The 20,992-nt window shown below is 39.1% G+C and overlaps 1 protein-coding gene across 3 annotated transcripts in view; it reads left to right on the top strand.

The window, feature by feature from the left end:
* The first annotated feature begins 3,113 nt into the window (after positions 1-3,113).
* ckap5 (cytoskeleton associated protein 5) overlaps positions 3,114-20,992 on the top strand; it is a 39,562-nt gene continuing 21,683 nt past the window's right edge. For 2 of the 3 annotated variants that reach the window (XM_083560940.1, XM_083560939.1), the window contains exons 1-19: positions 3,114-3,375; positions 8,884-8,977; positions 9,964-10,157; positions 12,587-12,793; positions 12,888-13,059; positions 13,539-13,671; positions 15,096-15,196; positions 15,309-15,422; positions 15,514-15,618; positions 15,727-15,816; positions 16,199-16,363; positions 17,417-17,545; positions 17,629-17,790; positions 18,093-18,191; positions 18,453-18,563; positions 18,684-18,776; positions 18,867-19,052; positions 19,777-19,871; positions 19,955-20,012. In XM_083560940.1, the coding sequence (XP_083417066.1) occupies positions 8,921-8,977; positions 9,964-10,157; positions 12,587-12,793; positions 12,888-13,059; positions 13,539-13,671; positions 15,096-15,196; positions 15,309-15,422; positions 15,514-15,618; positions 15,727-15,816; positions 16,199-16,363; positions 17,417-17,545; positions 17,629-17,790; positions 18,093-18,191; positions 18,453-18,563; positions 18,684-18,776; positions 18,867-19,052; positions 19,777-19,871; positions 19,955-20,012 (2,271 nt within the window). In that variant the 5' untranslated portion in view covers positions 3,114-3,375; positions 8,884-8,920. The remainder of the gene's footprint in view (positions 3,376-8,883; positions 8,978-9,963; positions 10,158-12,586; positions 12,794-12,887; positions 13,060-13,538; positions 13,672-15,095; positions 15,197-15,308; positions 15,423-15,513; positions 15,619-15,726; positions 15,817-16,198; positions 16,364-17,416; positions 17,546-17,628; positions 17,791-18,092; positions 18,192-18,452; positions 18,564-18,683; positions 18,777-18,866; positions 19,053-19,776; positions 19,872-19,954; positions 20,013-20,992) is intronic. The other variant, XM_083560938.1, reaches the window with a different exon arrangement.

The raw sequence follows: 20,992 nt of genomic DNA, 5'->3' as shown, positions 1-20,992 counted from the left end.
AAGGGGATCCTACAAGCATAAAGCCAAGTAAAATTAAAAAGAAAAAAAAATAGCTTTAAAAAAATGGAAAAAAAAATCTGTGTAGATTTGATCTTTATCTATTTTTTATTATTATTTGTTGTCGCCCTGAGAATATTTTTTTATCATTATTGTTATTATTGTATTTTTTGTATTTTATTTTGCTGTTTTTGATAAAGAAACACAATGCCTAAAATAATAATCATCTTCATCATCATCATTATCGTTCACATCCTAAACGGATGTGACGTCACAGCCTCGGTACTTCATAGCAACACAGAGACGCGGCACCACCTGTACACTGTAGCAGCATGAGTTAATGCACTGGCGCTCTCTAGTGGTGACCTGCGGAAATAGCGTCTCTTTACACAGGTCATTCTATGATTTTACATTTTATTTTATTTTTTTACATTTATTTTATCATTAGAATTCATTTATTTATTTTTACTAGGGCTGTTAATCGAATTAAATATTGAATCGCTATTATTCGCATGATTGTTATGAGTTAACTTACGATTAATTGCAACTTAATCGCACATGCCTGTCTGTCCTAAATGTACCTTAACATAATACTTTTCAAGTATTATACCAAACGGACCCTTTGCTATGTTTCCACACGGACGGTTTTAATTGCTGGATGTGTCCATAATAGCGGTTTTTGGTGCTTGATTTGAAACTTGGTGCATCAGTAAAAACAAATGTTTACTGATTAAAAATTATTTTTCGGGAGACTTTATTATTATTATTTTTTAAATCTGAGTAAAGAAAGGGAATTGTGAATAAATGTGTATTGGGTCTCCTCTTTTATATTTATTCTTTTATAATAAAAAATGTCAAACACAAATGCATGCTGAATTATTTGCAGGTTAATAAAGTTAGTGCTGTAAAATTAATTTTAATAACGTGTTAATTTTGAGAGCCCTAATTTTTACATTTAATTTCATCTCAATATAAATTAGTCACTAAAGTTTTACTTTCCATTTTTGTTTTATTTGCAGGTTGAAACGGATTTCCTCTGGGTGTTTTTATACTAATAATACTTTGTTGTTCTTGCATAATTATAATATGGATCTTATCAGTGCTTGGATAAATAAACATTTTTTAAATCATTTTGCATGGGTATACTAAAGTAGGTCAGCCATGAGGTTCAAATAAGAAAATGAAAGTCTTTCAAACACTCAAGTGTAAATAACTATTATTAAAAAAGCTAACAATTAAGGTTGATGATGATCTCCATCATCAGAACCGCAATAAAATGATTGGATCCTTGAAGCCCATAAATCCTTTATTCTATGATTAATCTATCAGTTCAAACATTAGTCTTATTTTTTTATATTTCTATCAGAATTGTCCTTTTATTCAAGTTGACCCGATTTACAACCCGGCATGTGTTTGAGTTATTGAGTCGTTTGTCAAACCTGTTCAGCTCCATAATAAGTCTACAATATACAGTATATTGACCTGAATAAAACTGTACTCCTGCACATCTGTCCAGATCCACCTTTCAGAATCCCTCACCACATCCATAAACCTCCTTCTTGGTCTTCCTCTTTTCCTCCTTCCTGGTGGCTCCATCCTCAGCATTCTTCTACCAATATAACTTATGTCCCTCCTCTGCACGTGTTCAAACCATCTCAACTCAATCTCGCCTTTCTCACCTTGTCACCAAAACATCCTACATAGGCTGTCCCTCTAATAAACTCATTTCTAATTTTGTCCATCCTCATCACTCCCAACGAAAACCTCAACATCTTCAGCTCTGCTACCTCCAGCGCCACCTCCTGTCTTTCACTCATTGCCACTGTCGCTAAACCATACAACATCGCAGGTCTCACCACAGACCTATAAACTTTCCCTTTCACTCTTGCAGATACTCTTCTATCACAAATCACTCCTGCTATCACTCTTCTCCACCCACTCCACCCTGCCTGCACTCTTTTCTTCACTTCTCTAACACACTCTCCATTACTTTGTACTGTTGACCCCAGGTACCTGAACTCCACCACCTTCTCCACCTACTCTCCCTGCGACTGCACCACTCCACTGCCCTCCCTCTCATTTGCGTACATGTACTCTGTCTTACTTCTACTGACTTTCATTCGACTTCTCTCCAGCGCATATCTCCACCTCTCCAGGCTCTTCTCAACCTTCTTACTACTCTCACCACAAATCAAAATATCATCCTCAAACATCATAGTCCATGGAGACTCCTGTCTGACCTCGTCCGTCAACCTGTGCATCACCACTGCAAACAGGAAAGGGCTCAGCGCCGATCCTTGATGCAGTCCAACCTTCACCCTGAACCAATCTGTCATTGCTACTGCACACTTCACTGCTGTCACACTGTCCTCATACATGTCCTGCACCACCCTCACATACTTCTCTGACACACCTGACTTCCTCATACAATACCACAACTCCTCTCTCGGCACTCTGTTGTACACTTTCTCTAAATTCACAAATACACAAGGCAATTCCTTCTGTCCTTCTCTATACTTCTCCATCAACATCCTCAAAGCAAATAAGGCATCTGTGGTGCTCTTCCTCAGCATGAAACCATACTGTTGCTTACAGATGGTCACCTCTTCTCTCAGCCTGGCTTCCACTACTCTTTCCCATAACTTCATGGTGTGACTGATCAACTTAATTCCCCTGTAGTTACTGCAGGTCTGCACATCTCCCTTATTCTTAAAGATCGATCACTGGTGTTTAAAGAGGAGGTCTGTGAAGCATTAAGAGAGACAGACAGACATAGTTAGATAGACAGGGAGAAAGACAAACAGATAGACAGGCAGGTAGGCTGACAATTACAGAGACATACAGACAGACAGACAGACAGACAGATACATAGATAGACAGACAGAGAGAGAGACAGACAGACAGACAGACAGACAGACAGACAGACAGACAGATAGATAGATAGATAGATAGATAGATAGATAAGTAATTATATGTATATGTACACAGAGGTGTGTCATATTAAACCTGTATGTTGGGATTATGGGCGGCTCCTGGTTCTGTACAGAGTCTTATTCCGCTTCATTTCGCCTGAAATATCCGCTTTATATTCAGTGTGTGAACACAGACAACAGTTTATATTTTCTCTCAGTGTTTTGGGAGAAAATTAGTAAGAGATCTAAAGGGAAGTTGGAGTGTGTTGAGGAGGAAGCAGAAAGAGTGTGCGGGTGTTAACCGTGTCTCTGTCTCTGTGTGTGTGTGTGTGTGTGTGTGTGGCGGTGTTACGGACACTCCCTCTGACTCTCCGCCCTAGGAGGCGTTTTAAACCCCAGCAGAGAAATGAGAGCACGTCCCGGCTCCGGCTGAAGCTCTGCGCCTTGTTTTCCTGTCCTAACGCAGGTACCGTTCATCCCAAAGCTTCACGAATCCGGATTGTAATATTTATAATACAATGTGAACGCGTGGGAATAGAAATGCGCTGGTGTGTTGTGCTGCGTTTTCAGGGCCTGTGCTGTGGCGTGTGTGTGAGGGAGAGAGAGAGAGAGAGAGAGAAAGAGAAAGAGAGAGAGAAAAAGAGATCGGTCAAACAATAAGTGTGTGCATTGATTAGTTTGTATTCACACACAGCCATGAATTCGGTGAAAAGTCATCCCGGTTCTTTACTATCCCCAGCAGGGAAACTGTTCAGTGTACCGGGCTGTGGCGTTGCTAGGTGGATGCTATGCTAACTTATGCTAGGCTAACTTACTCCTGCATTGTATACTGCGTTGCGCTAGCAAGCTACGGGCTGCTGGACTGCAGTATTAGCATCTATTTCTGACTAGTTTTGATGTTTACTAAAACATGAAATGAAATGTATTTCTGTTAGACATTTTGGTGACCTTTCTGCTCGAGAATGAGACTCGGCCATGAACTGACGGTGTAGTGCTCACTTCTGTTCATGCTAATTATCTTGCATCTCTTTTATTCGGTTTACACACACAAAACAGGTGAGATTTACAGTTTTAGAGGAGTATGGAGTAAAAGCCTTTTGTAGGGAACAAATTATTTATGTTTGTATTGTTACGTTTGTTTGAAAACGTTTAATAATTTCTTTATCAGAAGCTAACGGTTTGTAATAGGGAGCTAATAGAGGACAGTCAGTTATTCCTAACAAACACTAACGTGTAGTGTGTGTGTGTGTGTGTGTGTGTGTGTATATATGTATATATATATATATATATATATATATATATATATATATATATATAGCTTTATCTAAAAAAGAATATATTTTATTAATATATAAAATAAATAAATAAAATTTATTCAGAAAAATCATGTTACCATATTATTGTAATATAGCATTGTTTTAATATTAGAGTAGATCAACTTTCTACAATCTGATGTGCATCTATCTATCTCTCTATCTATCTTTCTCTCTATCTATCTTTCTCTCTATCTATCTTTCTCTCTATCTATCTATCTTTTTCTCTGTATGTATGTATACATACACGTGTGTGTGTGTGTGTGTGTGTGTTTTATTTATTTATATATATATATATATATATGACCTTTTCAACAGCCAGTCATTGATGTGAGAAAGTGATGTTTTTGGTCCTTGGACGTTTCTGGTTTTGTTTATTCTTGCAATAACAAACGTCGAAATTAATTAAAACTAGGACCTCGTTGTTCATGCTCTCAGACGAGAATCTAACTTGCCGTCCGAAATTAGTGTTTCGATTTCTGAAAGAAAGAAAAAACCAAAACGCAACGTGACTGGATTGCAGCTGTGAAAGCCGGATACCGACCGACAGCCTGGCGTTCTAGATCGTTATCTAAATCCAAAGCCGCATGATGAATTCGAATTTAATGTGAATTCGATTTTTTTTCTCCTTCCAAAGACCCGTTAGCCAGCATTGTGTTGCACCTTCTTGTTTATTGGTAACTCAGATGGAGTATTTAAACCCTCACATGCTGATCCACAGTAACATGGCTACACGTTTTATCGAATCCAACCACGAACATTTCAAAACATAATAAAGAGCTATTTATTCAGTGAGTTACGACGGAGGACGGCGATTCGTTTTGTAACGCGTGTGGTTTTAGGCGTTAGCTTCACTGTTTTTACCCCGCCCGAGAGTTCATGGGTTTTTGGCTTCTTCTGGCGATCGGTTAGGACGCCAACATGGAGCTCTGGAGATCACAACACCTGGTTTATTTAATATTAGAAGGTGAACTCGTACATTAGACACAGCAGATTAAACAGCGCATCTCTCAGACACAAGCTACACATTATCCACATCGTTATGACCAAATCCAGGCTAGTATAAGTCTTCACCGCTTCTCTCGTGTGGACAAACTCGGTCTCAACCTGATAATAATACACGTCTGGACACGGTACTTCGTTTAATGTTCAGAGTGAAAAGTTGTCTCCTCACTGTCATCTATTTTTAGCTGTTATAAATATTTTAATTGTTCTGTTGTAGCTAAACTTAAAAAGTGTAGATATAAGGTGTTGAGTATAAACCTGCCCAATGCAAATTAATGTATGCAAATTAATGTATGCAAATTAATGTATGCAAATTTATAGACATTATGCAGAGAAATTATGTAAAAGAAATATAATGCGAGCCATTTACAATAGAATTAATGTACCGTATAGTTTATTTTAAAACTATATTTAATGCTTTATAATATTTAGATTTTGACTTTGAAATATTTTTCAAACATCTTTAAATGCATTAGTTTTGCTAGCATTTAAAAACTAGCAAATGAAGCTGGCCTTACAGCGTAATTTTCCTGACGCATGCAAAAAGCGCATGTTGTAGAACAATCCTTAAATTTAGACGTTCACATGGGCGGCTAATTTTTTATATACCAGACTTAAAAGATCGAAGAGTAAATATAATGCAGTGTTTTTATTTCTTTGTGTATATTCCAGTGTCCAGTCTAAAATCTGCCAATAGGCGATCAGCAACGAATATGCAAAATATGTAAAGTTCTGGAATGACATGTCCATCACCAGAGAACCATCATATAATTGAACATGGAGAACGCACACACTGTTGTATCGTTTGGCCAGGAGTTTATTCGGATCGTGTCTCAGAGTTTAATAAGTACTAAGCCTATAAAAGATCCTTTTTTGTATGATTTTTTTTATTTTTTATTAATTTTTTTCATACGGTCCTCATATTAGAGCTCTGAATATTGATTCTTTCCCGACATCAATCAAAATCTTGTCATTCATCTCGATTGTAAATCATTGTATATGAAGCAGTTCTAGAATTTAATTATATATTCAGACCGCTGTGATCACAGCATAAGACTCTGAGGAAAGCTCGGCCTGCCCTGTTCTACATACATGAGCTCTTGTATGCCCCGTAATTGGTTAATGATACTCATGAGAAAGAGAGATAAATGCTATTCCGCCTGGCCAATTTAGTTTCCATGGCTTCTGTATGGCTGAAGCACTACCACGTTAATCCCAAGTAGCATTCGATGATGGACATGATGTAAATGTAAGTCTCTCTGGATCTGTAGGTAGTAATTTTGAAACCCAGCCACACCTGGAGCTGCCGTTCCTGGGCCCCTGGGCAAGGCCCCTTAACCCCATAGCTGCTAAGTTGCATGATTGAAATGTAAGTTGCTCTAAAGAAAGGCGAAATCCATAAATGTATTATCCAGCTTATTGTTATGTTCAGGAGAACCTTTATTCCAGGTGATTCTGCACATACCGTTCTTTCGAATAGACCTGGGCAGTTCCTGTTAGCGGAGGTAAACGATGTGGTTTTTACTAAATGTAATGGTGGTGACTCATTTTATTTATTTTTAACAGGCATGATGGGAACAGTGGTGGAAGATCGAGTCGGGCAGGCGTTTTATTTCACATCGCCAAGGCTCGATGTTGTTGTATAAAAATCGATACGAAACGTGAAACTCGTCGTCTCTCGGATATGCATTAAGAAGCATTAAGCGACCGCTCGCCCAGACTTCAGCAGCCCTTTTACGATCTAGAGATGTTCCAGTGTTGAGACTGCATGCGAAAAGGGTTTCGTAGATGATTGATGTCTTCGGTGAGTCACCCATTTGGTTTGAGTGGCGTTTGCTTTCTTGATCAAGATAATGCGTCCTTATCTAAGCACGCGTTCTCTTTGAATGCGAGCGTTTTCACTTTCTGCTCCACAGCTGCAATGGAGTGTTCCTTTCATTCCATCTTGCTGATGCAACTCCTAAAATGTGCTGAAATCATAAACCTTTTGATGATGCGCATCTTTGAGTTTCTTTTTAAAGGAGGGGCCACGTCTTTGTTTTGGTAACGGCTTTATTATTATCTTGAAGTTTCATCATGTACTCTGCTTTGAAGCTGCAGAATTTAGTGGAAAAATACAGCCAAAAGAATGCAATACAAATAATTTTTTTTTAATTATTAAAGCTATAAATGTTTTTCTGTTATAAGCTTCTGATTTGTACTTGTATTGGTTGTTCTTCAATAGTTCAATTTTTTTTAAATAAAGAAGTCATGTGCGAATCAAACCGGAAATATACCATCCAAATAGTTTATTTATGCACATGACCTCTCAAGACCTTTACACCACGCTCTCTATTTGAATCTGCTCGTGTGGTTCGATGCCAAACCGCAGCATGAGCCAAAAGAAAGTGATCCCATTTTCAAGATGGCTGCCGCCCCTGAGGTTCAGTCCATTTGTACAGGTGGTTCATAATGAAGTGTTATACAAACCGGAATAAGGACATTCTTACACTATTCTTGCCTCTGATATTATAAACACGGCAGAGCGATTACCAGTGGGTTGTGAGCATTGTATTGTATTAGTCTTTTAACGTGTAAAATCCAGTAATTAGATCATTTAAAACTTATGAGGTGGTAACAAAAGGTTTTAAGACTAAAGGTGCTAGCTGGTGCTGTTCCGACCACGTGCGTTACCACGTCTGCGATTCCGCCATGGACAGCATGTCGCTTGAAGGAGGGCGGCGAGAGATCAGGAAGACGAGCTTAACGAACTCAACCCCCAAAAAATTTCGAAACCATTCAGCAACTCGCGCATAATGATCATCGGAGGACAGTCTCACTTTCGCACCTACTCCTGATATGACACATTCAAGAGGTGGCAGGAACGCTGGGAGCGCTGTAATTGCTATGCAAGGGGGTTTCTATTTTGAAGGTGATCACGTGTAAATTTAGACAAAAAAAGTACTTTTTTGTAAACAGAGCCGGTTTAGTAAATTGTAAATACCGCCTCCTACATTATGAGTGGGTAATTACAGATTTGAAGAATATAAAAAAAAAAGTCAGTGTTGGATATGATTTGTTTTGCATGCTGTGGTGTGGTTCGCATCCGAGGTGAACTCGTGTCCATGGTGGTTACTCGTATTACTCCATTATGGCTATTACTATATATATATATATATATATATATATTACTGTTTTATTGTATCTGGATTCAATGACTGTGGCACTTTCCCCAACCCTCGTTCACTCATTTAGACTTTCTGTTCTTCCGAAGACTCGTTCCACTAGTTTCAAGTGCGTCCGTTTTCCAGATCTCTTTTTAATTGTGTGGCTTGAATTGTAGTTACCAAACAATCGAATAAACACGTCATAATGGTATTTCCTGCAGTGAAGAGGTAGGCGCTTATGCACATGATTTAAAATTGTTAGGAAAATGGCTGGGATCGTCTGTATTACAGCTGCCAGGATGATTTTACGCAACTAGCAATGTCACAGATGAGAGAATTTCTGCCATCATGTAAATATAAAAAAATTTAATAAATTGAAGGCTGTTTGATTTCTATGTTTGAACCTAACTGATGTTAACAAGTGGTTGACTATATAAATGTGAAGGGGATATAAAAACTTGAATTATGTGTTAACGGTATCCTGCTGTTTATTTCTCTTACTCTGTTCAGTCGAGTCAGTAAGGCGGACACCGGAGGAGCTGTCACCATGGGGGACGACAGCGAGTGGATGAAGCTGCCCGTTGATCAGAAGTGTGAACACAAGGTAAACACTTTCTCACTCATGCTCTCTCTCGCTCTAAAATCCTCCTAGACGTGTTACACCAAGCCGCTTCTGCATCAGCAGTTCGCACCGCTGTGTTACTCAAAGGTTCGCACTTCGGGCGATCACGTGGAAGGCTTGCACGTTGTGTCTCTAGCACCGTGCCCCCGTTTACCCAAAGCCAAAACAAGCCTCATTGTTGCTAAAGGACAGTTGTTGTCAAAGCGCCAGCGCCTTTTTGGCTCATCTTCATTGTGTTGCCATTAAACAATGCAGAATTACAAATCAAAACCAGTTGTAGCTTCTGTAACTTTGCGCACACAATGGCACGGTTGTTCACTAAATACAGCATGGAGTTTAGATCAGTCTTAATGTGTCATGACCGAGTTACTGGGAAGTGGTCTTGTTCTAGCCCTGGTTTATTTTAAAGTTTTTAAAATCCAAGATCCAACAATGTTGCAAAAGAAATAGTAAATGTTAATTGATCTAAATAATCGTGGTGTGGAGTTTTCGACGAATAAATAATGAAATTCAGTGGGGTTTTTTTTTCTTTCTTTTATCAATTTAACTTCTAGGGCATTTGAACTCGCTCAAATATGTGATATAAAGTATATTAGATTGTGAGGTTCTCCTCTCACAATTTCATTATTCATCGTAACTTCTGTCACACACAGCAATCTGTCGCTCCACGATGAATTCGGCGTTTGGATCGGTTAGTGAAAATGAGAAAATATGATTATCGCACATGATGCATGTCGCACACCCTCTAGATGGAAGGGACTTTCTAATAGAGCCCCCAGTGAAAGCAGAAGTGTACCAATGGCTCAGAATGGCTCCACCAGCAGGAGATTTTTGCTAAAGACGATCGGTTCGCCAAAATAAAAAGGACGGAAATTTTGAGAATCTAATAAGGCTCTAATGTAATGTGTTTCTCTAGAAATTTATGGAATGTCTTTTTTTTTTTTAATAAAGTATCTCTTTCCCCTAAGGTATGGAAGGCCAGACTGAATGGATATGAAGAAGCACTGAAGCTTTTCCAGAGGATCACAGACGAGAAAAGTCCTGAATGGGGAAAATACCTGGGACTGATTAAAAGATTTGTTACCGAATCCAACGCCGTGGCTCAGCTGAAAGGCTTGGAAGCAGCACTTGTCTTTATTGAGAATGCGCACGTGGCTGGCAAGTAAGTGATTTCTTTTGACTTGGTGAACCTCTGCACCATCTGCACTCTTCCACATACGTGAGCTCGCGGACACCTACGACGGGTCAGTTTTACTGCGAATGTACCATCCTTCAGGCTTAAAACATTAGTACATTTAATCAGTGGGATCTCAAGTAATCATCATAACCATGCAGAAGGACACGAAGTTCTGATTTGAGTATAGAGATCGATGATGTCATGCTTAGTCCCAATGTAACACTGTACAAAATCTTTAGATGAATGCCTTTTTGTTTTCCCTGTGTGTATCGGAGTAACAGAGGAGTCACGTGACCCAGGCGCTGAACGTAAACCTTTTTACACAACGGCAAACCATTTACAGCCTGAGAAACCTCTTAGTCATTGTGTGTCTGCCAGAGTTCAAGAAAGAGAAACGACTCGGCTCTGGGATCCGCGTGTGCTTTCCATTTGCACATGTTTACTCTCGTTGATTTGCTGCTTGTTGAACCATAACGGATATTTTCAGTTTAAAAGTAGACTAGCGATTGTTCTGGTACATGCTTTCCCAGAGGCAGACATGCTTATCGAGCAATACTGTGTGTTTGTCCCAAAATAGCCACGCCGGACTAAACCCAACATTGATCGTTTTCATATCTGATAGCCGTTTTTTTTTTTTTGTGTGTGTGTGTTTTTTATGGTGCTTAGCATCCAGTAATTCATTTGGGTTACAGAGTTTTATTCAATACATTCTAGATGGAATTACTATATGTAATTCACTAAAAACAATAAATAGATAAAATATCACATTTCTGGAACAACGGTTACAAACGTGATATTTCTTAATGACGAGTGCAAGACTTATTATTTTTATATATATTATATAATTTCACGTGACGAGACGGTTCCGGGTTGAAAATAAAATCTGAAAACGAGAGCGTTCGAACTTAAACCCTGCGGTCAGAGGAATCGAAATCTGCTTTCTCTTTTAATTTCTTTTGTGCATCAGTTTTTAAGTTTAATTTAAGTTAATCGCCATGTGCACAGGTTTGTTTTGGTACACGTGCTTTTAAATTCTTGTGCGTTTCTCAGTCAGTGCAGCTTAGCCCAAATGATTTAAAAAAATAAATTTAAAAAAGCCACACGTATCCGTCAGTAATGATCGCGGCTTCATATGTTTACAGATCCGGTTTTCCTGTTTGGGGGCCAAAGAGAGACAAGCGCAAAACCTACATGCGCGGTTTCGGCGTGTCTAATAATCGGCCTGAATTGCAGCACAGTCGGCCAATGCTGATTCACAAAAATAAAAATATAACAAATCGGTCCAATTAATCAGTCAACCTCCAAAATACAGAAAGACATTCTAATTAAAATATATACATTTGGAATAGTCTTGAAAGCAAATCAATAATGTTACATTTTTGTATGAGTGATGCTCGTATATAATCTTAGCTGCTGTATTCTTTTTGTTCAATTACAATAAAAAAAAAAAATTGTTTTATTGTACCTATGTAACTCTTGACATGAAGATGCTGAGATTCAAATTTAAGCAAAAATGTTAATTAACACACTTCTGATACTAATACGAGGAAGTTCACGGCTCCAGCTAATCTAATAATAAGAGAAAATGTGCTGAAATTATTTGTTTAATCAGTGATCTGTTTACGTTTGTTAAATCTTTTTGGAAGGTTTTTGCTGTTTCAGCACTTGTTAGCAGGTAGTGGTAAAGCAGTAATATTAGTTTTTTCCGCCTCAGGAAAGGAAGAAAGACTTCTGCTTTCTCTTAACATGAACATCTGCAGTCTTTATTTATCAATAAAGGTATCAAAGTGACCGAGTGAGAGGGAGTTTCTTCTGCCTACAAGAATGTAACTGTAACCAACTTCTTCTCTCTCTTCTTCTCCCTTCTGTTTTTTTTTTTCCTCTTCTTTTTTTCTTTCTTCTTACTCCTTCTTTCTTTCTTCTTACTACTGTTTCCTCATTTTAATTTTTTTTTCTTTTCCCTTCTTTCTTTCTCCTCTTCTTTCTTTATTTTTCTCTTTTCATTCTTCTTTCTTCTTGCTCCTTATTTTTCCTTCCTCTTTTACTCCTTTTCTTTTTCTTCTCCCTTATTTTTTCCTCTTTTTTTCTCCTTTTTTGTTCTTTTTCATTCTTTCTTCCTTTTTCTTCTCTCTTCTTTTTCTTTTTTTCTCTTCTTTTCTTCTTCTTTCTTCTTTTTTTTTTTCTTCTCTTCTTCTTCTTCTCATCATCCAACCCTGGCTCACCATGTCTTCTTGGAGCTGACTTTGTACATTGTCATGCTGCTTACAAGAATGTAACTGTAACCAACTTGTCGTTTTTTTTTTTTATTCGATAAAGAAATATGCAGAATGAGAAAACACTGTAGATGTAGTCAGAGGCGAGTCTCATGCATCTGTAACTAAATAATTAGCGTGACCATGTCTCTTGTCTTTCAGAACAACAGGGGAAGTGGTGTCAGGTGTAGTGAGCAAAGTTTTCAACCAGCCCAAAGCACGAGCCAAAGAGCTGGGGACGGATATCTGCCTCATGTACGTCGAGATCGAGAAAGCCGAGATTGTCCAGGACGAGCTCATCAAAGGGCTGGATAACAAAAACCCGAAGATTGTAGTGGCCTGCATTGAAACACTCAGAAAAGCTTTGAGGTGCTGATCCCATTCACAAAATAAAAACCGTCTCCTGTAGACAAATCACACTTTTTTTTTTTGTGTGTTTTATATATTTATTTTATTTTTGCAGTGAGTTTGGCTCCAAAATCATAACCCTGAAGCCAGTAGTCAAGGTGTTGCCCAAGCTGTTTGAGTCTCGAGAGAAGGCGGTGCGTGACGAGGCCAAACTGCTTGCGGTCGAGATATACAAGTGGATCCGGGATGCTTTGCGAGCTCCACTGCAGAACATCAACTCAGTTCAGGTTAGATATGAGTGTGTGGTTTGATTTCTTTTTTTTTTCTTTTAAGTTTTATTTGTCTGGAGCCATAAGCTCTAAATCTTTCCTGGTATTTTTTTCTGAATCGGCAAATGGATCTCTTACACATACAGTGTAATATTTTCACATAAAACCTCAATGTTATAAACAAAACACAGCTCTTACACCGGCTGCTATTGTGCTTGTGATGTTTGCACTACTTGGTAACAGAAGCCCGCAGATAGACGGCTGCCAGTATCAGCTGATACTCAGAGGTCTAATGTCCTTCTGGGTTTGTTCCATCTCTTGATTTGACTTTATGCACCTCACGTGCCAAATCCTCTTTTTAAACCCTTTTTGTTTTGCATCTGAATTAGTATTTAGCTTCTCTTCCCAAGAAGGGAGGGGTGTGTGTCTTATTTTTTTCTGGCTAGTAAAATGTTTGTGAAAGGTTTGGCCTGACTTGTTTCTTCATATGTGTACAGTTGAAGGACTTGGAGGAGGAGTGGGTAAAGCTACCTGCTGGTGTGCCAAAGCAGAGCCGCTTTTTGCGCTCTCAGCAGGACCTGAAGGCCAAGTTTGAGCAGCAGCAGGCGGCCGGTGGTGATGAGGCCGAGGGTACGACCCTTTCAATTGATCTTCTAGCAGAAATCATTAGGATGATGATGATAAAAAATGTATTCGCTTAATTTTTTAATTTTAAGTAGTAGCAATACAAGAATAAAGTTCGGAGTCAATTTCTTTGATCATCTTTATAGTCTCTTGAGAAACATCTGTTTGAATACCATGCAGATGTAACCATCGATATTCTTGGAGTCGATCACTGGTCACATTTCAGACCGCACAAAAGAGGCAATTTCCTCAACGTCTGTCTGATTTATTTTTTTAGTTTCTTACAGAACCGCTGCAGTGCCCATTTACTAATTAGAACTCTGTTCTGATGCGCCAAAGAAAGAAAAAACTAAAAGAAATTTCCTTATTGCTAAATTCTAATCTAAAGTGGGATTTAACCAAATCAAGCTGCAAATAAAGATTATTTTAATAGTCGATTAATTGGAATTTTTTTGCTTTGCTTTTTTCTCCTAAATTAATTCATTGTTTGTTTGTTTGTTTTTTTATTGGATGTTTTGCTTATTATTATTAATTTATTATTAAAAACCCTTATTCAGGGTATTTATGTATAAAAGTGTATTTTTAAACAAATGCAAAAGCCACATATTGTGTAACTGTTATGTTGCCTTTTTCTAAAGCATATATTTTCTGCTTTATGATGATCTCCTTCAAAAAATTCACTCATGTTGCGTTGTTTCTTTCTGTAAAATTAAAAAAATAAGCATTTGAACGTAGTAAAGCCGCAGGAAAGAACGATGTGTCTTCGTCCGTGACTTGGGACGCACGGTTTTTCCTGCTGCCGGTTGACCCTGAACTCTCCGCCTTTCACGAGCGGCTGTGTTGTCTTATCTTATTATATATCTTATTTTGCATATCTTATATGCAAAACAGCAAACGTTTTTGTGATTTATTTATTTTTTTAAATATTACCACTTTAATCTCATAGTAATCGCACATCCCACATTTCGACTTTATTCACGTAAATTTTTACTATTCACAAAACATTTCTACTTCGTTCTCATCATTCTGACTTTATTCACTTAATTGTAATCTTAATCTTTTCTTTTTCCCCATGTAATTTTCACTATTTTTGTCTTTATTCTCGTAATTTCGAAATTTATTCTCAAAACGTTTCGACATTAAAGTCGTAGCAATACAAGAATAATCTAGTAATCAAACTTCTATTTATTTATTTATTATTTTTGTTTTTACAAAGGTGGTTCTAAAACGCCATCATAGAATAGTGACCCAGTACACCACCATTGTGATTTTTTTTTTTTTATTATTATTCAGATAAATTTTTTGTGTTCTTCCGAGAACATTAGTGTTTCTCAATTGGTAGCTTTTTTTATTTACTGTATTAATCTAATTCCATAAACTAACGCATAAAAATGTACAATGTAAATTAACACACTTTTTTGTGTTTTCAGGCGATGACGATGATGGATGTGATGCGCCAGTGGATCCGTACGAGATGCTCGAAGCTGTCGAGATCCTTTCAAAACTCCCGAAAGATTTCTATGAAAAAATTGTAAGTCTAAGACAATATTTCCAGTGGCCTCACTGATCTATTCATCCCTGTTGTATTTTTTTCTTCATTAATCATGTATGTATTACATGTTCTTTTTGTTCTCCTTATTTAGGAAGCGAAGAAATGGCAGGAAAGGAAGGAGGCCTTAGAGGCAGTAGAGGCCCTCGCTAAAAACCCCAAGATTGAGGCCGGAGATTATGGGGACTTGGTCCGAGCTCTCAAAAAGGTAAAACTTTGTAAACAGTGAAATTGTGGGAAATGGAGTTTTTCTGTGACTGCAGCTGTTGAGAATGTCATGTTTGTCTTGTACCCTGCAGGTTATTGGAAAAGATGCCAATGTGATGCTCGTGACTTTGGCTGCCAAATGTCTAGCCGGACTGGCAGCAGGACTACGCAAAAAGTTTGGGACTTATGCAGGACTTGTGAGTGAAGAGAAGCTCAATAGGAAAATAATATTTCCACAGTAATTTGCTGTAGTGCTATAATTCTTTTAAACATTGGATGACATTTTAGGGTTTTTCTTTTCCAAGGTGGTGCCAACCGTTTTGGAGAAGTTTAAGGAGAAGAAACCTCAGGTGGTCCAGGCCTTACAGGAGGCAGTTGATGCCGTCTTCCTAACTGTGAGTATATTAGTGTTCGTTTTGGCTGTATTGGTATTTGGTGGCTCGCCAATGTATTGGATCCTTCTAATACATAAAATAAGTGAGCTTGACCAGAGTTAAAGAACAACACCAGTGGAAATGATTGGGTTGGGATGAATTTGGGAGGGAAAAAAACCACCAATTTTATAAAATAAAAATAAATAAACCCTTTATTCCTAATTCGATTGAGTGTGAATTTTAATATATGCAACTAGTAACCTTGTTTCATGATCAAAGAGGCGCCCCAGTGGGTAGCTCCGGGTCCAGGGTTTGATCCTGAGCTCAGGTTACCATGTGTGTTTTGGGTGTCCTCACTATGTCCACATTTGTAATTTTTTACGATACCCCTCATGTTGTACAGACGACTCTGCAGAACATCACTGAGGACGTGTTAGCTGTGATGGACAACAAGAACCCGTCAATCAAGCAGCAGGCTTCGCTGTTCCTGGCCCGAAGCTTTCGCCACTGCACTCCTGCCACGCTGCCAAAGAGCGTCCTGAAGCCGCTCTGCTCGGCTTTCCTCAAGGTATGATTTATCACGAGGCACAGATCCTGCAGCTCCTGTATGTGTCACAAGTGACAGATCGTCCAGAAATTCAATCAGCACCTTTCAATTTTAGCCATCTCCCTAGATTTTTGAGATGGCCAGAGGATGCACTTATAATCAGAGTTCCTGGAATTTCAAGAGGGAAGAAAATGCAAACCATAAAATTGCTTGTCGTGTTTTTATTAACGCATTTTATCATTAACATTTTGTGATCATCACCCCCTTTAAACAGTTCACATTTTTTTAACAATTTTAAATAAAAATGTGTTTGGTTAGATAATATATAAAATATTTAATATTTTATAAAAATCTAATGGAATAGATCAAATTAATGCAATACTTTTTTTTAGATATTGATTAAATTATCCTGTTTAAAATAATTTGATTAAATGAATGTAAACATTAATTCGGTTACATTTGTTAGACCCCATTTGGGGTGGGGGGGTGTGTGTGTGTTACATTTAATACAACATTTTCTGAAGGTATGTTTTAATTAACTGTTCTACTTATTTCAGCAAACTTTAACAAATGTCTTCATTCCTTCCATCCTTCATTCGTTCACTTCCCCGATGTACGGAATTGTCAGGATTTTTCTCCTTTTAAGAGATATTCTTGAGACTGGACATAAAATGCTAAAGAATCCATATCGCTAGCGTTAACTGCTAGCCACTTCCTGGATAGCGGCTAATGCTATAGATTCTTTAGCGTTTTCATGCATGTGCAAAACTAATCTTATTTCCAGTACGAAGTGAGTAGCCACAGTAACACTTTTTTTTTTTTTTTTCTTTTTTTTATACCCCTGGCATTGTTGTATGTTTTGAAGTCTAATGATTTTAAATTGCGAGGCAGAGACTAAAAACACTTTGAACTCGGGACCTCGGATTATAACCGTGTTCCGCACGTAAAAAGGATTGCGTTCGGTACACATGTACCGTTACAACCCTAATATAAATGTGTGTGTGTGTGTGTGTGTGAGTGTGTATGTATAAATAAATGAATGAATGAAGGTTTTTCTTACCGTTTCTCTCTCAGCAAGTGAACGACTCCGCTCCAGAGGTCAGAGATGCTGCTTTCGAGGCATTAGGCACAGCCATGAAGGTGGTGGGGGAAAAAGCTGTGAACCCCTTCCTGGCTGATGTTGACAAACTTAAACTGGACAAGGTAGAGCTTTATTCAGGCTTGTCTGTTAAGTACATGGTAATGTTCGGAAGAATTTGAGAACTGACCTTTAATTTTTCACGCAGATAAAAGAATGTGCTGATAAAGTGGAGCTTTTTGGAGGGAAGAAGGGAGATGGTGGTGGTGGAGGAGGAGGGCAGAAGAAGGAGAAACCCTCAGCTAAAGCTCCTCCTGTTGAAGAGCCTCCTGCTAAACCTGCTGGTCCTCCCAAAAAAGCTGCACCCAAAGTAAGCTTTAATGGACTCTCAGTTGATAGAAGTTGATCCAAACATGGTCAGAAGTGCACCACGTACACAGGATTTATGAAGGTCGGTGCTCCCTGTGACTGTGCGTGCAGCCTCGTGCTGCCGTGTTACAAAACTAGTCTCGAAACTTCTTGGTACCACCTCGTAAAACAAAGAGATTGATGATTGTTTTTTGTTACTCGTCACTCCAGGGCTGTGCTGTGACAAATCAATAAGAAGCCGTCGAACATCAGTACGGCCATCGGGTCGGTTGCATGACTGATAGGCTTGTTTCAATTTCACAGGCCACGGGTCCTCCCAAAAAAAGCAAATCTGCTCCAGCTGCCAGCGGCAAGTCCAAGAAAGCACCAGAAACGAAAGAAGTGGCAGAGGTCGAGTTATCTGTAAGTAAAAAAAAGAGTGACACTCGCACAGCGACACTTTAAACCTGGATTACTGTTTTTCATATTCATACGCATCCCTTCTTCCCTAATTCCTTTTTATTTCATCCTTATTTTTCTACTTAGTTATACTTTATACTTTTGAGACACTTTAATAAAAAAATTTTACTTGGGGGGAAATTTATATATATAGCGCTATAAGTGTCCTGCGCTTATGCAACATGAAGCTTTAGCTTTATTAATGTGTGTGTGTGTGTTCCTCAGCTGGAAGTGTGTGAGGAGAAAGCTGCTGCCGTGCTCCCGGCCTCCTGTATGCAGCTGCTAGACAGCGCTAACTGGAAGGAGAGGCTAGCTAGCATGGAGGAGTTTCAAAAGGTAACTATGCACTCTTTCTTTCTCTCTCTTCATTTCTCACACACCCTTTTTGAATCTCTTTGTAAGCACAGCTAGGGCCGAATAAAATATTTTGTTAACAGAATTGTGTGTGTGTGTCAGGCTGTTGAACAGATGGACAGGAGTGAAATGCCATGCCAGGCTCTAGTGAGAATGCTGGCTAAGAAACCTGGCTGGAAAGAGACCAATTTTCAGGTAAGTTTCATTTACGCTGGACTTTAAAACGTATCTACTGAGATAAAAATAAAACGTGGTCTCCGAGGTGTAAATTCAAGTTCTGTTTAGGTTATGCAGATGAAGCTGCACATCGTCAGCCTCATCGGCAGGAAAGGCTCCTTCTCAAAAACGTCTGCTCTCGTCGTGCTGGACGGCCTGGTGGACAAAATCGGAGACGTGAAGTGCGGCAGTAACGCCAAAGAGGCTCTGACTGCAATCGGCGAAGCCTGCTTGCTGCCATGGACTGCTGAACAAGTAGGTTAATTTCACTGCCTGCTTAAAACCAGACTAGGGGGAAAAAAATTTTTCCCTTTTTTTTTTTATTTTATTTTAAGAATGAGATACTGTGGCAGCAACAGTGCTTTAACATATAAAAATATATACAACCCAGTTATACACAGGCATAACATTATGACCACCTGCCTAATATTGTGTTGGTCCCCCTGCCAAAACAGTTCTGACCCTTTGAGCATTACCATTGACTTCTTCAGCAGTTGGATCTACAGGAGCTCGTCTGTTGGATCGGACCACACGGATCAGCCTTCACTCCCCATGGGCATCAATGAGCCTCGGCCGCCCATGAACCTGTTACTCGTTCACCACTGTTCCTTCCTTGGAGCAATTTTGATAGATACTGACCACTGCAGACCAGTAACATCTCACAAGAGCTGCAGTTTTGGAGATGCTCTGACCCAGTCGTCTAGACATCACAATTTGACCCTGTTTCATCAGCTTTGAGGACAAAATGTTCATTTGCTGCCGAATAAATCATACACACAAACAGGTGCCACGGTGAAGAGATAATCAGTGTTATTCACTTCACCTGTCAGTGGTCATAAAGTTACTCCTGATCTGTGTATTTTTGAGTGTATTTTTAGCCTGTTATGCTGCTGAACTCCTGTGGGTGCACTCCAGGGTTTCTTTGAGTGCTAATCAGTAATGAATTACAACATTCTGTCCTGTTGTTGTTGCTCTGTAGGTGGTTTCTTTGGCCTTTGCCCAGAAGAACCCTAAAAACCAGGCTGAGACGCTTAACTGGTTGGCCAACGCCATGAAGGAGTTCGGCTTTGCAGGGTGAGTCGTATTCACTACTCTCTCTCTTCTCTCATGCATGATTCATTCGCAAGTGATTGATCTTTTTCAATAATATATTGCAGGATTAACGTCAAGGCTTTCATCAACAACGTCAAAACCGCTTTGGGCGCCACCAACCCGGTGAGTGTGTGTGTGTGTGTGTGTGTGTGTGTGTGTGTGTGTGTGTGTGTGCAGTAAGTTGTTAGTGTATACGCCATCCAGATCCTTGTTTGTTCAAATCTTTGTTTGCACACTTCCTGCTCTGAGTGTATTTGCACAAAGCCTTTAAGTGCAGTTAAAGGAGTGCATTCAGCTGATAATGTACCAAACCTTTTTTCAGTTTGCATCAGCAGACATTCAGTGCATCTAAAAGAGTATGATTGATGCCACAGATGCAAGGCCTTACAGATCAGCATTGTTCGGTTATAGCAGTGACATTTGATTTTCACTATGCATGTCAAGTCAAGTCAAGTTTATTTGTATAGCGCTTTTCACAACAGACATTGTCTCAAAGCAGCTTTACAGAAAACAACAGTGAAGGTGAATGGTGTGCGTTTGTCCCTGATGAGCAGCCGTGGCGACAGTGGCAAGGAAAAACTCCCTTAGATGATATGAGGAAGAAACCTTGAGAGGAACCAGACTCAAAGGGGAACCCATCCTCATATGGGTGACATCAAAAGTTTGGTCATAAATCTTTCAACAATACAGAACAATTTGTGATCATCATAGATCCAGCATCAGCTTCTCCATGCCAGGGCCTTTAAACACTCGGCATCTACTTCTCCATGATCATCCATAGGTCCATAATCTTCACGAGGTGGGACGTGACTGGAGCTGGCCAAACCTCAGGAAGCCTCGGGATGGGGAGAGAAAGAGAAGCAGTGGAGAGGAATTAGCGTAGCTGCTGTTCATGATATTAACAGCACAAGTTGATAATGTGCATGTGATCAGATGTTCTGGAGCACAAGGTTGTGATGTGATGTGCGTGATGTGTGTTATGTGTAGGCTTTGCTAAAAAGATATGTGAATGCACTATGCATGTGAACATGTAAAACCAAATACAGTAATCCACCGCTTTACTGCGGTTCGAATCTCGCACCCCCGGTTTATCATTAAAAATA

The sequence above is a fragment of the Silurus aristotelis genome (genome assembly GCF_946808225.1).
Source record: "Silurus aristotelis genome assembly, chromosome: 14".
In the NCBI taxonomy this organism is placed as follows: Eukaryota; Metazoa; Chordata; class Actinopteri; order Siluriformes; family Siluridae; genus Silurus; species Silurus aristotelis.
This window is presented reverse-complemented; position numbering and strand designations above follow the sequence as displayed.